The 15,135-nt window shown below is 53.8% G+C and overlaps 6 protein-coding genes across 6 annotated transcripts; 3 read left to right on the top strand and 3 right to left on the bottom strand.

Moving 5' to 3' along the window:
• Nucleotides 1–351: 351 nt before the first annotated feature.
• Nucleotides 352–1,040, bottom strand: KRP23_7538 (uncharacterized protein; the record flags this gene model as incomplete). Its single annotated transcript, XM_067892868.1, has 2 exons — nt 352–921; nt 990–1,040. The coding sequence occupies 2 exons, from the start codon at nt 1,038–1,040 to the stop codon at nt 352–354; spliced, it is 621 nt and encodes a 206-aa protein (XP_067744706.1).
• A 1,683-nt stretch (nt 1,041–2,723) lies between these two features.
• Nucleotides 2,724–4,899, top strand: KRP23_7537 (Steroidogenic acute regulatory protein, mitochondrial; the record flags this gene model as incomplete). The annotated part of the gene is made up of 3 exons (XM_067892867.1): nt 2,724–4,206; nt 4,745–4,802; nt 4,866–4,899. 3 exons carry the CDS (start codon nt 2,724–2,726, stop codon nt 4,897–4,899), a joined length of 1,575 nt encoding a protein of 524 aa, XP_067744705.1.
• Nucleotides 4,900–4,984: 85 nt separating this feature from the next.
• KRP23_7536 (Polycystic kidney disease 2-like 1 protein) lies at nt 4,985–7,088 on the bottom strand (the record flags this gene model as incomplete). Its single annotated transcript, XM_067892866.1, has 4 exons — nt 4,985–5,086; nt 5,152–5,934; nt 6,021–6,808; nt 6,884–7,088. The coding sequence occupies 4 exons, from the start codon at nt 7,086–7,088 to the stop codon at nt 4,985–4,987; spliced, it is 1,878 nt and encodes a 625-aa protein (XP_067744704.1).
• A 207-nt stretch (nt 7,089–7,295) lies between these two features.
• On the top strand, nt 7,296–8,664 carry KRP23_7535 (uncharacterized protein; the record flags this gene model as incomplete). The annotated part of the gene is made up of 5 exons (XM_067892865.1): nt 7,296–7,350; nt 7,419–7,993; nt 8,072–8,191; nt 8,273–8,467; nt 8,542–8,664. The coding sequence occupies 5 exons, from the start codon at nt 7,296–7,298 to the stop codon at nt 8,662–8,664; spliced, it is 1,068 nt and encodes a 355-aa protein (XP_067744703.1).
• A 77-nt stretch (nt 8,665–8,741) lies between these two features.
• Nucleotides 8,742–11,653, bottom strand: KRP23_7534 (Guanylate-binding protein 1; the record flags this gene model as incomplete). Its single annotated transcript, XM_067892863.1, has 11 exons — nt 8,742–8,961; nt 9,027–9,253; nt 9,331–9,432; nt 9,503–9,736; nt 9,824–9,901; nt 9,987–10,178; nt 10,263–10,376; nt 10,453–10,635; nt 10,704–11,077; nt 11,156–11,303; nt 11,363–11,653. The coding sequence occupies 11 exons, from the start codon at nt 11,651–11,653 to the stop codon at nt 8,742–8,744; spliced, it is 2,163 nt and encodes a 720-aa protein (XP_067744702.1).
• A 97-nt stretch (nt 11,654–11,750) lies between these two features.
• Nucleotides 11,751–14,919, top strand: KRP23_7533 (Ultraviolet-B receptor UVR8; the record flags this gene model as incomplete). Its single annotated transcript, XM_067892862.1, has 3 exons — nt 11,751–13,644; nt 14,608–14,717; nt 14,779–14,919. The coding sequence occupies 3 exons, from the start codon at nt 11,751–11,753 to the stop codon at nt 14,917–14,919; spliced, it is 2,145 nt and encodes a 714-aa protein (XP_067744701.1).
• Between the last annotated feature and the right edge of the window lie 216 nt (nt 14,920–15,135).

Genomic DNA, 15,135 nt, shown 5'->3' with positions numbered 1-15,135 from the left:
GAGTACAGAATGAGCTTAAGCTGTACCGCGTCGACGTAATTTGCTGCCCTTTGTGACGCCACTAAGCGGCAAAGGCAGCATGTCCATGGCAATAGAAACGCTCAGGACCTCCAAGCAGCGTCGCGCTGCTTTGCGTAACTTCAAACGATCTCGAATCGGCATGCAGCAGCAAATGGTGGCCTCTCTTTATTGTTGCTTAGCTTTACACCTCGAGGTGGCAATACTCACGAACGCACTCGACACTGGAACAGACTCTCACCGCACGCACATGCAAACAAATAAGTTACTGGTACACGACATGGCGCGGCGGGATAGCTTCCGCCTCGTAAACAAAATGGTAGGAAGCAGTCTTCAGAGTGCGAACTGGTTCGCGTAGACGCCTTGGAAACCGAACGGACTGGTAAATCGCGTCACCTGGATCATCCCCGGCACAATTGCAGCTGGGTGCTCATGGCACTTGACCAAAGAGGCATTGCCGAACACGGGGTCGCTCATCTGCGGGTCCAAGCTCACCTTGCGCAGCTTGAGGTCTGTGAAGCGCAGCAGTTTGAGCTCGAGACGGTGCATGATCATCATCATGCGCAGTGCGTGGCCTTCGTCTTCGTACGCGGCGATCACTGACGTGTCCTTCCAGTTGCGTCGTCGCCATGTTCGAAGCGCACGGATCCACTGCTCTTGCACGTCGGGCGTAGACGCGCCCAGCACGATCCGCGCGGGTCGGAATTGCTGGATGGATCGCTCCGTGTCGTGCACCGAGCGCACGGGGCACAACTCGACGCAGAACCGGTTGGGCGTCAGGCCGCCATTAATGGGCTGCACGGCGACGCGGTGCCTCGTGAGCGAGAACTGGCCCATCCAGCGCCCGTCTTTCTTGTCGTAGTACTGCAGCAAACCTCCTTCCAGCTCGAAGTACAGCGGGTCCTGCATACAGGAGAGAGACGCACCGAGTCAGCAACGAACAGTTCACGCGCATTGTCCATGGTACGCACCGCCTGGCGGCCAATGTCGTGCAGGAGCAGGTATCCTTCGTAGTCGGCCATTGTCTTGAGTCTGGAAGGGTCAATCGAGAAGTGGCGAGCAGTTGGTGCGCCCAATTTTCCACCGCGTCGCCTGTCCCGATTCGGAGGCGGCCGCACAAGCTCCTGGCCATCATGGGGAACACCATCCGAGCCGCCGTTACGTCCGGCTGGTGGAAGCGTAGGGTACAGCGGCTTGCACTGAACCAAGTTGAAGGCAACTTCAGTTATGCCGCGAAGCAGGGGTATGATGGGAGCGGGTGCAGTTGGAATGCGCTTTGGATGTAAACTTACAAACAGCATATGTAATATGTATGATCGTGGGCCGACGTTGCCCAGCCCAAGAAGCGATATGCTTCACATGCAAACTCTGGTTCAAGCTGGACAAGTCAAGTTCCGGCGAGATGCGGATGGTTTGGCTAGATTGACGCAGGCTCGAAATGAGATCACTCGCTGGAGGTAATGGACTGATTTTTCCGCGCGTGTGGTGCCAACCACTGGTTGGCGACCAGGGCGTCCGCACCTCACCGGACTGCGCGTCGACGTGCTCAATGCTCGTACGCTCCGGATCGATGGCTTCAGCCCAGGATGGTCGGGCGACTCGGTAGGCAAGACAACACCGCCGGCTGAGCCTTGCGCCATTGTGCCAAGTGGCGCTGCGAGGCGAACCTGGTCAACACCGAGGCGAGCCCCATATTTAACGGGGCAGATGTCGAGCAAGTGGCGAAAAATGCACGATGTCGAGGCCGGCTGGTGCAAAGTGGCTGCGCCGCCTGCCTTCAACTGCATGCTGATCACCGCGGCCCAGCTGCTGGCTGAGCAATGCTCGCCCGACGCGCTGTGCGGTTGCGGTGAGTGCTTGCTTGCTTGCTCGCGCGCGAATCGCTCTCTGCTGTCGACGGTGAAAACTTGTTTGTGCTCCACGCGCGCTGGAGCCGGTCGCTGCGCGCGCTATGCCCGCTTGATTGCGCGCACGGGCTTTCCAGTGCACTCGGGTCTCGACTCAACACTCTCGAGAGCCTGCAGGACAAGGAGAATTGCGATGGTTGTGGCGACGCAGACGCACAACGCGGCGATCCATCGTCCATGCGTCACTAACTGCCGCCGTCGCGGATAAGAAATCCGCAACGACCGGCTTGGCGGTGATCGAGGACAGCAAGGCCCAACCGAGGAAACCAACCGAAGGGTTCATGACATCACGCTGGAAATTGCAATTGAAGGCGGACATGTCTCCGAGAGCGGGTGGGTACACTGCAACGAGGATACACTTTTACACTTTCCGGTTCAAGGCCATCATATCCATCACTACGCAGCAGCAGCGCGGCGTCTGATTGCATCTGTCGGTTGTCGCCTTCTGTCTGTCGCCGCCGCCGCGAGGAAAGTCGGAAGGTGTCGCGACGAGCACCTTCGCGCGTTGTCAAACAAACCGACAATCGGCAGCAAAACAGGGGAAAGCCCGGAAACGTTACTCACGGCGATCCAGCCAATCGCCGGCGCGACTCTGAAACAGCATACCCTGCCGCCGCTCGTCACCCATACAAACACGGTTCCGCTCTACCTCTAATCGAGAAAACCCTGCCTAACTGGGTCAGTGCTGTGGTTTACTGACCACACTGGAAGCTTGCCTCTCTCTTCCTCACTATTCAAAAGCGCTGCTCCTGGCGTGGCGTCTGCGTGTATTTCTATTTAAAACTGCCAGGAACAGGAATGTGTGTGCGGCCTCCGAGCGCCGCGCGGTCGGCGCGCGCGGAGCGGGCTGCGTCCAAGGCGGCGGCAGCGGGCGGCACGCGCCTCTCGCTGCGGCCGCGCTCGTGCTCGAACGTGTCGACGGCGTCCAGCAGCTGGTCCCCCACGGGCATGAACGTGGCGTCGCGTGACACGGTCTCGGGCCGCTGGGTGGAGGACGCGGCCGCGCGCTCGTGCGCCAAGTGCGTGCGCGCCTTCTCTCTCGTGAATCGGCGCCACCACTGTCGCGTGTGCGGCGAGATCTTCTGCCACGCCTGCTCGCGCACGCGCATGGTGCTGGCCACGAACCCGGGCGAGATCCCTCGCCGCCAGCGCGTGTGCGACCCGTGCGCGGCCCACGCGCACAGCAGCGCTGTGCTGTACGAGGCCGAGGATACGGCGCTGGGCCCGCGTTTCCGCGCCAAGACGGAGGTGGCGGCCGTCACGGAGGAGCTGTTACTGGCCAAGGAGCAGCACGAGGCGGCGGCGGTGCGCCCGCTTAAGAAGACACAGGACAGCGGCAGTTTGAGCTTTTTGCTGGCCTCGGCCGTGGGCTTTGCGGCCGCCTTCTGGTTCCTGAAGGACGAGGTATCCATGTCCAACCCGGCTATTTGGATCCTGCTGGCAGGCTTCATGAAGAACGTGTACGAGGTGGCGACCAGGATAAGCGCGGCCAGGCAGTTTACGGATGGCGTCACGGACCTCGAGGATGCCGAGAAGGTGTTTAGCGGCATGGACTTGGACGCCTCAGACGACGTGGCCCCGACAGTCTCGTCGGAGAAGCCTAAGGAGGACAAGTACGCGGGTGTGAAGATCACGGCCGCACAGAGCGACGAGCTCATTGCGAGCTCGCAGCGGTCGCTGGACAAGGTGCTGGAGTTGGCCAACGTGGACGTAGCCACGGACTCGGCTTGGACAGAGGAAATCGCCACCACGGAGAACGTGACAGTCCACTCGCGTGACGGAAAGCCGTCGCGCATCTACAAGTGCGAGGGCGAGATCCCCCTGTCCCCTGACGAGCTGTTTGACGAACTGTACACGAACTTGGAGACCAGCAACGTCTGGAATGTGACGGCTGCCGAGAGCAATGTGATCTGTAAGCTGGACGAGACCACGGACCTGGTGCACCTGACCTCGGCCCCAGCTCTTGGCGGCATGATTTCGAGCCGCGACTTTGTGAACACCCGCACGTGGCGCCGCCAGGACGGCGGTGGCTACGTCATTGCCAACAGCTACGCTGGCAAGAACGTCCTGAAGTCTCAGAAGGGCGTCACTCGTGGTGAGAACGGCCCGACGGGCTGGGTGATCCTGCCTCACCCGACGTCTCCGTTCAAGAGCCGTCTGATTTGGATCCTCAACATGGACATCAAGGGCTACTTCCCGTCGAGTGTCATCCGCAAGGGCTCCATCAGCGAGGTCTCTTGCTTCGTGCGCAACCTGCGTCGCTACATCGCACGCAACGCTGGTGACGACGAACACACTCCTGAGAACGCTTCAACCGACGTGCAATAAATCCATCTCAACCACAAATTCAAGAAACAATCAAGACCAATGACGAATGATGTTTCAACCGAGCTGGGTGCTGAGGCGAGCGACGTCAGCGGATCGAACGCATGCTTGCGCTCGCCCCAGCATCCAGTTCGGCTCTAGTCTTGGTTCTGTGCCGTGTATCCGTTTTTTCTAATGGAACTGTCGTGTTCAAGGGAAAATCCGACCAAATAGCTCCGATCTCAACTTTCAAGACCAAGCGAAGCATCAGAAGGCATGAAGCCTTGCGACAGTCTACCAATACCACCCCTATACCCATCGTGTTGCCCGCGAGCTCAGCGGAATGCAGTCGTGCAGCGCGATACCGACAAAGTTTGCATTTACATATTCCTATTTGCTTTTTTTTCCTATTTTTGCTGGACAATACAATAAATACTACTTATTCTTTATGCTGTTGCAGATGAAGTTGGGCATGGGGTGGCTGTGAGATGACAATGCACTTTCATTGCTAGCAGATTTACCCGTCAACGCCTACTTTAGCGTTAGCCGGAGGTGGCTTTGCTGCACCCCAAGGTATGACCGGAACTGCGAATGCGTTGACTACCGAAGCTATGCTAATAATTTTGGGTTGTACAGCATTTCCGGGCTTCGTGTCGAGATCTCGCGCTGAATTGACAACCTCGACGGCTTCCTCCTCTTCGTTTTCGGAATCTGGCGAGGCAGTACGACCAACGTATTTCTTCGGAGACATCGGCCTACTCGTAGCATTCGCGTTTGCAGCCGCGGAACTGAACTTGGCCATCGCTTTCGATACAGCAGCAGCCGAGCCGAATGATGCCAGTGCTTGCGTGTTGGCACTAAACCCGGAAGCGGTTGCAGCGAGGTCGTCGCGATCCCAGTACCACCCGAGAACGCGACTCACCGTCCATTCAGGGACTTCATCGTCGTCCAGTTCATCCCAAGCCTTGCAGAACCTGCCCCTACTGATCAATTCGTCGCCTTCGAGCTGTAATGCCACGTCGATGAGAGCGTCGACGCGGTCCTCTTTCATGGCCATGAGGAAAAGCGCATCAGTCAAGCCCAGTTCACGCGAGAACTGGTCTCGCTCGCTAGCACGGTCTGCTTCCTGCTCGGAGAGGCGCTCCCACGTGGACATGACTATGGCCATGAAGACGTTAAGCATGAGGATGCAAAACACAATGTTTCCCGTGTAAATGAAGATAGCGCTGAAGATCCCGCCCTGGTCGTAAATGGGGCCCGGGTCATACAGCCCGAAGTTGAGCTCGAAGACGCGAAAAACTGCCCGTGGATATGTCGCCCACTCTGTGAAGTTCAAACCGTACAGCATGTGACCCGCGAACGAGTAGCCCACAATGACCGAAAAGTAGATTGGGAGGAAGGACATCACTTCGGGCATGGCTCCGTAGACACTCCGCATAAGACGCCGACCTCCTTTCGTAACCTGGAAATATTTGAGCGCCCGCGCCGTCAGTAACAAAAGGTTGACGAGATTGAGACCCAGCAGAATTCGATCCCAGAGCATCAGCGGCAGTGGATTGATGTACTCTTCGAACGACTTGAGCTCAAGCATCTTCTTCCGCGTACTCGTTTTCTGACTGCAGTAGCGCCAGATGATAATGGCGATATTCACAACGATGTTGGTCCAGTCTCCAACGTTGTTCCACAAGCCGTATCGCGCGATGTACTGTGTGGAAGCATCAACAAAAGTAAATTAGCAGACTACATTCGGCGATCTCTTCCAAGCAAAGGCGAAAAAATACGTGAACGTACGACTCGGATGTTGCCACCGGAGAGAACGCAAACGTCCCAGATCTCAAGTATCGCAAAGTAGATGACATGTCCGACGAAGATGGCCTCGAGGATTGAACGAGCGATGTTTTTGCGCACGTTGAAGTCGTACGGCTCGAGGTTGAGAACCAGAATATCCGAAGACGGACTGACACCCCCAGCCAGGTTGAAATCTATCGACAAGTATACGACGGACAAGACGCGCAAGCTTGGATTGTAAAGTGCCATTGTGATGGCCACGTCCTTGGTTTGACGATCTATCCAGCCGTACTGCTGCATGAGCTCCGCCCGCGCAAGTTCGTCAGCACCAGCAGTGCTACTCCGCAGGAAAAATGTCTGGAAGCCACTGATGTCGGAATCGTTGTCCGTCGAATACGAAAACATCTCAAGCGAACGCAGCTTCGATATGCTATCATCAGAGCCGTCGGTGACGCCAAAATCGCCTGTGGATTCGTTTTTTGCAGAGAAGCATGTTTGGTCCTGAAGCAAAGGTGTGTCGCTGTAGCAACTGCTGCCTTTGTTGTCGGGGTCGCTGAAGTTGAGTGCGCCATATCGAGTTTGCATCAGATGAAATCCTCCTAGAATCACTGTATGGGATGCCAATGTGTAAGGCTCAATACCATTGCTCCCCGAGTACACAATACTGAGGAGCGAGTTCATGAACCAGTCCCAGAAGTCACTGGTACTGGAAATACTGCCGAAGACAACAGTCGAGGAGCCTAATGGAGTCATAAGCAGCCCCGTCTCAACGGTTGCCTGCACCACAGACCCTGATCGAAATTTGCAATATGTGCACAACCACTGTCAGAGACAACAAACGCGTTCATAACGCACCACCAACTTACGGCCAGAGATGTTTCGATCCAGAAGAAGAGCAGACAAGTAGATAACGACAAAGGTGATGAACGCTAGGAGTTTTCTCGACAGCAATCGGAACTTGCGCTTTTCCTTGAGGTCCCGCAGCAGGAACCTTTGCGGGATGCCTACAGGTCGAGGACGCGGAGGGACGAGGAGCGCTGACGATTGAACAAAGCTGGGCAACGCCTTCATGTCATCCACCCACCTGCAGAACCTTCACCCAACTTCTTCAATGTCACTCCGCACTAAAACACCGTCAACGACACTTCAACTGCTACATGCGAAGCTATTCTGGAAAAGCTTTTTTACGTGCATGTTGTCCATTCTCAGAATCACCAATTCCGGAAACCCCGGCGCGCTCGAAACAACATTTCCATTGTTGGCGGCGCTTCATAAGCGATGGTGGACCGAAATGGCAGCAACGCTCGTACGCGGGAGAAGTCCGAGACGAAAGGTGGAGCCTCGAACAACTTGAGTTTGTACTTGACTGGTTAAACTGACCTAATGTGGTATCGTGGTTAGTTCACGTGGTAACGTCTCGTTACGCGTTGGCACTACAGAGGAGGAACCAAAAGTTGCGCTCAGGATCTGTGGATGCTCGCAAAAAATCACTCAACAACGTCGGTCAGATCGATTGTGCTCCTGGTGATTTTGATGCCACCCGTGCACCATCAAGAACTGTGACCAACCGGAACGCATCTGCAGCTCACCTGCAAGGTCGACGCAAAGCTGAGTGCAGCAGCATAGAGCAGCAAAAACAATCGAGAAATGTTGATTTTTCTTCTCGAAGAGCGACAATAGATTCTTCTGGTCTGCATACAAAGCCACGGCCAGCGTTCCCTACCCGAATCTCGACACCAACTGGGAAGAAGATCAATCAAGCAGAGATCTTTGTGGTGGAGAATGGTGACGGCAATGGAGAGGATGCCTGTTTAACACAATACGAACAGACTGAAATGATAAACGCAAAGTCAACAGAGGCAAATGTGTCGTCAGAGCTGAGTGAGGTGGAGCTGTTGGAGAACATGCACTACCAGCTTTATTTTGCTGCGGCCAAAGCGGAGAATACTTTTCGACGGCAGGAACAACGCGCGGAGGTTTGTAATGCGCGCGCTGCGTATCGTGAAATATTGCGGTACAACAGTACCAGTATAACGTAAAATGCTGCCAAGCAGGATCAAATGCTGGCTGCGTGGGATATTTTGCAATCGAAGCTGCAACACTTACAGGAGGCATCGCTTCATCTAGATCGTCAACGGCGCACGGTGCTTATTGAAAATCACGTCGAAAATCTGGTGAGTGGTTCCTACGATCGATCAATAGGCTCTTCTACTCACTCAATAACACTATCACACTTTACCACGCAAAATGCACAGCTTCCAGATCAATTGCCTTCAGTACTCGACAGTATTTCCCAATTGTGTACTTCGCTTGAGGTCGCGTTAAACCGGCACAGTTGCTCAGGCCTAAAGTGCACGAATCCTCTTCTACTCAAGCAACACGTGGAAGCTTTGAGCTTGGGGTTCGACACGTTGTTAGAGCACATTGAAGCGTCTCATGTCAGCGATGCTGTAAGTAGTGCAAGTTTGGACGGTATCTGCTTCGCCTACCAAGAGCCTCACCCTGTGTATCTTCTTTTCCGCAGGTATCGAGGGTGACATCATTCGATCATGATATGAGGCGATTATCTGCGAAGTCCAGCACTGCACTGCTTCAGGCTGCTCACTTGTTCACGAAGCTAGCTGTCGAGTCAATCGTGGTGAAATGACACGCAACTAGGCAAGGCGAATCAATGCCTTTCATTCACATTACTGCCAAGAAAACACGGCTTTGCGTTACACCGAATTAGTAGCCTCCTGCAGCTTGGCGTAGCTTGTCGATCCACACATTACGTTCTTGAATGGTTTGTGCACGCACTTTAAAGACGCGTCCGCTGTCTGCCGCCGATGAGCGCTTCTTGCTGTTCTTCTCGAACAAACCCCTCTGCAACTCGAACACGTGCGCTGACTTGCCCGGGGTGATATCGAATCCTTCACCCGCATCACGAGATGGATCAATGCGGCAGCTGTACGTACGACACACAGAGCATTAGTGGAATACAGTTACGGTACTTGGGACAACTATACTCACCCGGTAAGGCAAAGCTCCTTGATAATCTTTCCGCGCTCGTAATCGTCCTTCGTCTTGGCGTAAATCAAGTTGGCACCGATCAGAATGAAGTACCGTTGCTTCCAGTTCTTCCGGCCCAGAGGATTTAGCACGTTGCCACCACCGCCTTGTTTAATCAAGTATCCTTGTAAGTCAGTAACCTCCTTGTCCTGGGCTGCTTCAATGACTTTCTGTTCGGGGAGTTGGACCTGACAAGCGAGAAAAAATATGAGACTGTCAATACAATGGATCGGTTGGGGAAGACCAAAACACCGCTATTACATACCGAAACGAATGCAGCTTCTTCAAGCAACTCCTTCTGCTTTGTAGCCATTGTGTGCATCCGGGTAAGATCATTGATAGCCCCAACAAGTGCTTCTTTCCGGAGCTGCAATAGTGATCGACAAAATGATGCGTCGTCAGCTTCGCCAAAAAAATTCGTAGACTATGCCACTTACTGCTTGGAGCTTGGCAACTTCGACAAGTTGTCTGTTGACGTCTTCCTGTGTGTCCATTGTCTCTTTCTGATACATCTTCTGTTTGGCGTTGAATTGCTCGCATTCCTCTTCCTTTTTCTCGATCTCCTCCTCTACTATGTCCACGTCATGCTGACGAATTTTGTCCAGCTTTTCTGAAAAGTCAGCAAGCTGGGGCCGGATTACGTCGTGCATGAACTTGGCAAGCTCTTCTTTCTAATGTGTGCACGAGAATGAATATGCCAAGATGAAGAGTAAGCGCCGTGGCTTATTCCGCATAATCCAATGCACCTGTGTACTTACCTTTACTGGCCCCTTGGCCTGATCCGTGTATTCGGCCATCAATTCAAAAAGATAGGTCTGGTAGTGATGGTAGAAGCGCTACAGGAATATCAATACCGGTTAAGCATCCGGAACACGTACAATACTACCCCTAGCGACACAACAGCTGAGCACGCATACAAACCTTGAATTCCGTTGACTGAAAGGAGTACGAGTCCTCATCATCCTCAGGCCGCAACAATAAATGAGCGTCGACCTTTTCCGTCAAATTGGCGTGCAACGTAGTGAGCAGCGACTGGCATATCTCGGAAGAAATACGGTTATTCTCCTCTTGAATGGTAGCGAAAACGGACTCCACGAGGTCACGGAAAAGTTTCTGCTCCAACAACAACAACAACAATAGAGGTCTTCATTAGTCGGTGTTGGGGATACCGCGTGAGGATTCAGTACACAGCAGTACCTTTAGCAACGCACTAAGCTTTCCGGATCGAACCGGCATGGTGCGAAGAGTAGCCTTTGCTTCGCGTCTTGCGGCCTCGTGCACTTGACGAAGTACATCCACTTCACACGGCAACTACAAATAACATTCATCACAAAAATGCTCGTGAGATGCAATAAAAACAAAATAATATCTTTCTGCTAGCACGAACCTCGATCAGCCCCTGTTGCTCTCGGGCAGCCGCTAACGCTGGCTTAAAGCCCTTGAGGTCCGCGGTATCGACAATACTACCCAATCGCTCGGACATGCGAAGTTTGTAGAGCTTGATCCCGTTCTCAACAACGTTGAGACAGCAGTTGTGAATCGTGTCCTTCCAAATCCGTCCCCGGAAAGCCTATCGTGGGATGCATACACCATGTTTTGAGTAAGCAATTAATCCTTGACGTGAAAGGCAAACCCTACCTTGAACACATTGTCTCGATGGGCGAGCATTGAGACTAGAATCGAACCAATGAGCGGTCCATTCAGCACGACGCCCTTCAGATAGCGGTTGTGCACCGAGTCAGTAAACGACCGCGAGAGCTTGTCCATACGTTTCTCGAACGTTTCTGATCCTCTTGGCGGGACAGCGAAGCACCCTTGGTCCGGATAAACAGCCTCGAAAAACGTGCAGAATGCTGCTCCGGGGGACTGTGTCGGTTGAGCTGCGAGTGCACTGCACAGATAGGTCTGCTCCGTCTCCTGCAGCGACAAGCCGCTCTCCTGGACCTGCTCCTTCAGCTCGCTCGTCGTGACATTCTGCAGAACCCACAACAGCTTCGGCGACTGCGGAAAAGCTGCCAACAAACAACAAAAGTAAAAAAAATTAGCCGCCCATAGCCTCAAAATTCACGACAAAAGTCTCGATATGTTACCGTAGCTGGGTGGCGCGTCGCTGCCTTCCTGGTCCGCTGCGAGGAACGCGAACTTGTCCACCGCGTCGGGCGTCAAGAGCCCGTCCACATTATGCACCACGACACTGCTAAGCCCCGCCAAAATGGAATACAGCAGCACGTCCACCTCCTGCATCATAATAGTTACCATGAGTATACTATTCTTATAATTAGTGTATATGTTCCTACCGCATCTCGGAAGCCTGGCCGGTCCAGCACCGCCAGGTACTTGGCAGTAGGGAAGTTGAGTCTCTGGATATAGAGCCACACGCCCTCGGTGGACGCGTCCTGCTGGTCTACACCCACGAGACTGCGCACCAGCGACGTCTTTCCGCTGTCCTGGGCCCCGTGCACGCTCACGACCAAAACGGGCTCGGCCAGTCGCTGCAGGAACGAGATGGCCTCCTTCTTGATCTGTACATGGGCATCATCCGCCGCCACCGCCAACAAGAGCCCGGAGAAGAGCAGCTCCCCCATCATACCGTCGATGGGTTGACAAAATGGTCCGATTTGTGATTTGGATCCCGGTCACAAATCGGACCATTCAGCGCCGCTTCAAAAGATACTTTTTGGAAGGATGGAGGCGCTGCGGCTGCAGGACGCTGCGTACGTGCGCAACCGGTACGCGCAGCTGCAGGAGAGCAAGCTGCAATCAGACCAGGATTGTCATATACCATCGGCTGGCGAGTGCGTCTCTGAGCGCGAAGTTTCGGACGAGGAGCGTCAGGAACTCGAGCGATGGCGCATTGTGCAACGCGCAAAGGCGCTGGACGCTAAAGGGCCGATGCCGCAGCTACAAAGAAAATTGATTGTGTTGCAGGACGTATTGGAGCAGCTGTACGCGCCGAAGGGGGCGGATCGGCGCATCACTTCGCCCTCAAACAGCGCGCTGAAGCGACTGGAGACGGGGGATCCGGACGCCCCGGTTGCGCTCAAGGAGCTGCCGGTGTCCACGCAAGTGGCGCTGCAAATGTTTTTCCGAATGTGTCAATCGCTGCGAGAGCCGACAAAAGTGGCGGCGAATTGCCGACTGTCGGTGCAGATTGCCAGCAAACTGCCGACAATCCTGACCTCGATGCCCTCGTGCGTGCTGTCCCCTGGGCTGGCGGACGATGGTTCGCTTGAGTCGGAGGACGGCGGCAACGTCTGGAGTGTGTTTTATCAACTGTTTCGGCTGTTTGAGGAGCTGCTAGGATTGAACGATGCCGTGGGTGACAGGACGACGGTGTGTCTCTCTGCGAGTGATCGGGCTACGGTTATTATCGCGTACGTGGCGCTGAGTTTAAAGTGGGGTCGGCTGGGATATTTGATCAAGGGAGTGAGACTGCTGTTAGAGAGCGAAGATGAACTTAATGGAGCGCGGTTCGAACCTCTTTGGCCGCTCCTTCGTGACCTTGCGGCCACTGCAGTCGAGCGACCTCAGGTGGCATTCGGAGAAGAGGAACAGCCCTGCGGCTACCTCATGAGCTTTGGCAAGGGAGATCACGGGAAGCTGGGCCACGGTCAGTGTGTGCACGTGAGTTGCCAAGAAGGGAACTGCACCGAGAACAAGACAGCGCCCACTATGATTGCGGCGACCAGAGACGTCCTTTTCCGCAAGATTGATTCACTCTCGACGCACAGCATCGCCATAACGGCAAAGGGAGAGGCCATGGCTTGGGGTAATGGCGATAAGTATCGCCTTGGCCATGGATCCTCTGCAAAAGAGTACACGCCTAGAACCATCGAGTTTCTCGGTTTGAAAGGTCGAGTGCGGGACCTTGCCTGCGGTCTCGGACATACGCTAGCTCGTATGGAGTCGGGGGAGCTCTTTGCCTGGGGAAACGGTTCCAACGGTAGACTGGGACTTGGCGACATGAACGATCGTTCTAGCCCAGCGAAAGTTGTAGTTCCAGCGTCACCAGAGAAACAAGAGCCAGGAAAAGAGGAAAGCATGCTTGATGCGAGCACTCCAGTACGGTTTAGGCACATTTTCTGTGGTGCCTCGCACTCACTGGGTCTCTCTTGGGATGGAAGGGCGTACGCCTGGGGAAAGAACAACCAGGGCCAATGCGGCCACGGCCATACCAATGACCAATTGACCATTCAAGAGATTGAAAGCTTTCGCGACAGTGGCGGGGGCGAGGAGGATGAATGCGTCGTTTTCGCTGCAGGTGGATGGGAGCACACTCTCTTTTGCACAGATTCAGGGCGGGTGTACTCGTGTGGCTGTGGCTATAAGGATAGTCGGCGTGCTGGTATCCCGCCTGTTCTCGGGCATGGTGACTGTGATCGAAGACTCAAACCCACTCTCGTGCAGGCTTTAGAAGACGTCCGTGAGGAAATTGTCAAGGTGGCCTGTGGGTGGGATCATTCTCTTGCAGTGTCATCGAGTGGAAGAGTTTACACTTGGGGCTCAGGCACAAATGGCAAGCTTGGGCATGGCGATGAGGAGAGCTTTGACATTCCCACTCCAATACGCAGCATGGAAGGTAAACGAGTCAAAGACGCGAAGGCTGGGTGTGAGCACACCGTCTTTTTGACGAACGACAATGAATTGTGGACGTGTGGACAGGGGGACAGTGGGCGACTTGGACACGGAGATAACCAGACACGAAAACGCCCCACAAAGATCGAGCTCTTTGCTGAGTGTGGTCTAAAACCAGTAGCTCTTGCGGTGGGAGACAAGTATAACTTAGTTTTAGTGAAAGATGGCGACGGGAAATATGAAGATGATACTGAAAGCGGGGCAGACTCTACTCAGAAATCAGCGCATTGGGTGCGCGGTTTTACAGGTGAACAAATACCGAGTCATGGAGTTGCCAACGCGCCGCACGGTCGCCATCGAACAGTACAACACAATAGTCATGCAATGCAGTTTGGAGCACACTGGGTATTAAACATTGCAGAAAGGATGGAATCGAAGCTAAATCCAGCTACTGAGACTGCCAGTACGTCGAAAGAAGACTTTATGCCGGATTCACCCAGCGTTGCAGCTTTGTTTATTACAGGGCATATGGATCGACTCGCATCGGATTACATCACGGATGAACAGGACGCAAAGGAAGAGAAGCGACAGGAACCAAGGACGACCGAGACAAACACGAATATTCAATCGGTGCTACTTCCGTTTGCTGCCGACACTAGCTATGAGTCTCTAGATGCACTACTTCAACTTCTCCGGTGGACAACATCTTTTGTGGATGTAAAAGATAAATCTGTCCGGTCCGAGAAACATGGATCGGATACGCCAACTGGCCTGCATCTGGCGAACCAAGCACGACTGAGTCTGACCCTCTCCTGTTTGAGGATCCTGCAGCTGAACTTGAAGAAATCCCTTGACTCAGTTTCGATGGCGACTCAAAGCACTGGAAGAGTTGACAAGGCATTCTCTAAACGCTCCAGCCTTTTTAGTCGCATTCACGAGCTACTTGACAGCCTTGGTGGTCTTAAAGGAGATGAAGTTGTTGGCCGTTTATACCACGGAGCACGCCGATCTGGTGATAAGCAGGACTTGCTGGCTGTTGCGAGTGCTATCAGTCAGGAAGCTGCGTGTGCGCTCAAGGTACGCTAAATCACCTCCAGTAGTTGAAGTCTATAGGGAATAACGTTGTTTTCTTCGTTAGATGGGTTTTGGAATGTTCTACCCGACAGGTTCCTCAAGATGCAATTTATTGTGGGAAGTATTGGATGATTGCAAACTGGACGTCCCGTCAATGAGGACGATAATTCTCTCGGATCAGCTTTGCCAGGTCAGCAAATGTTGATCTTTGTGTGGACAGTCTTAGCGTAGCGTGATTCTTACACTGTTTTTCATCGGCAAGTAGGATTCGATCATGACCGAGATATTGAAGTATTTGCCTTCAAACGGCTTATTGAGCTTGGCGAATGAGGTACCCAGTGACACACAGAATGAGAACAGCTCTGGGAAAGATATCTTTGAGATCAAGTCGCTGATGGTCGTCCTTTTGAAGCGGAGTAGT

This window comes from Phytophthora ramorum, assembly GCF_020800215.1.
Source record: "Phytophthora ramorum isolate Pr-102 chromosome Unknown Phyram_PR-102_s0006, whole genome shotgun sequence".
Lineage (NCBI taxonomy): Eukaryota > Oomycota > Peronosporomycetes > Peronosporales > Peronosporaceae > Phytophthora > Phytophthora ramorum.
This window is presented reverse-complemented; position numbering and strand designations above follow the sequence as displayed.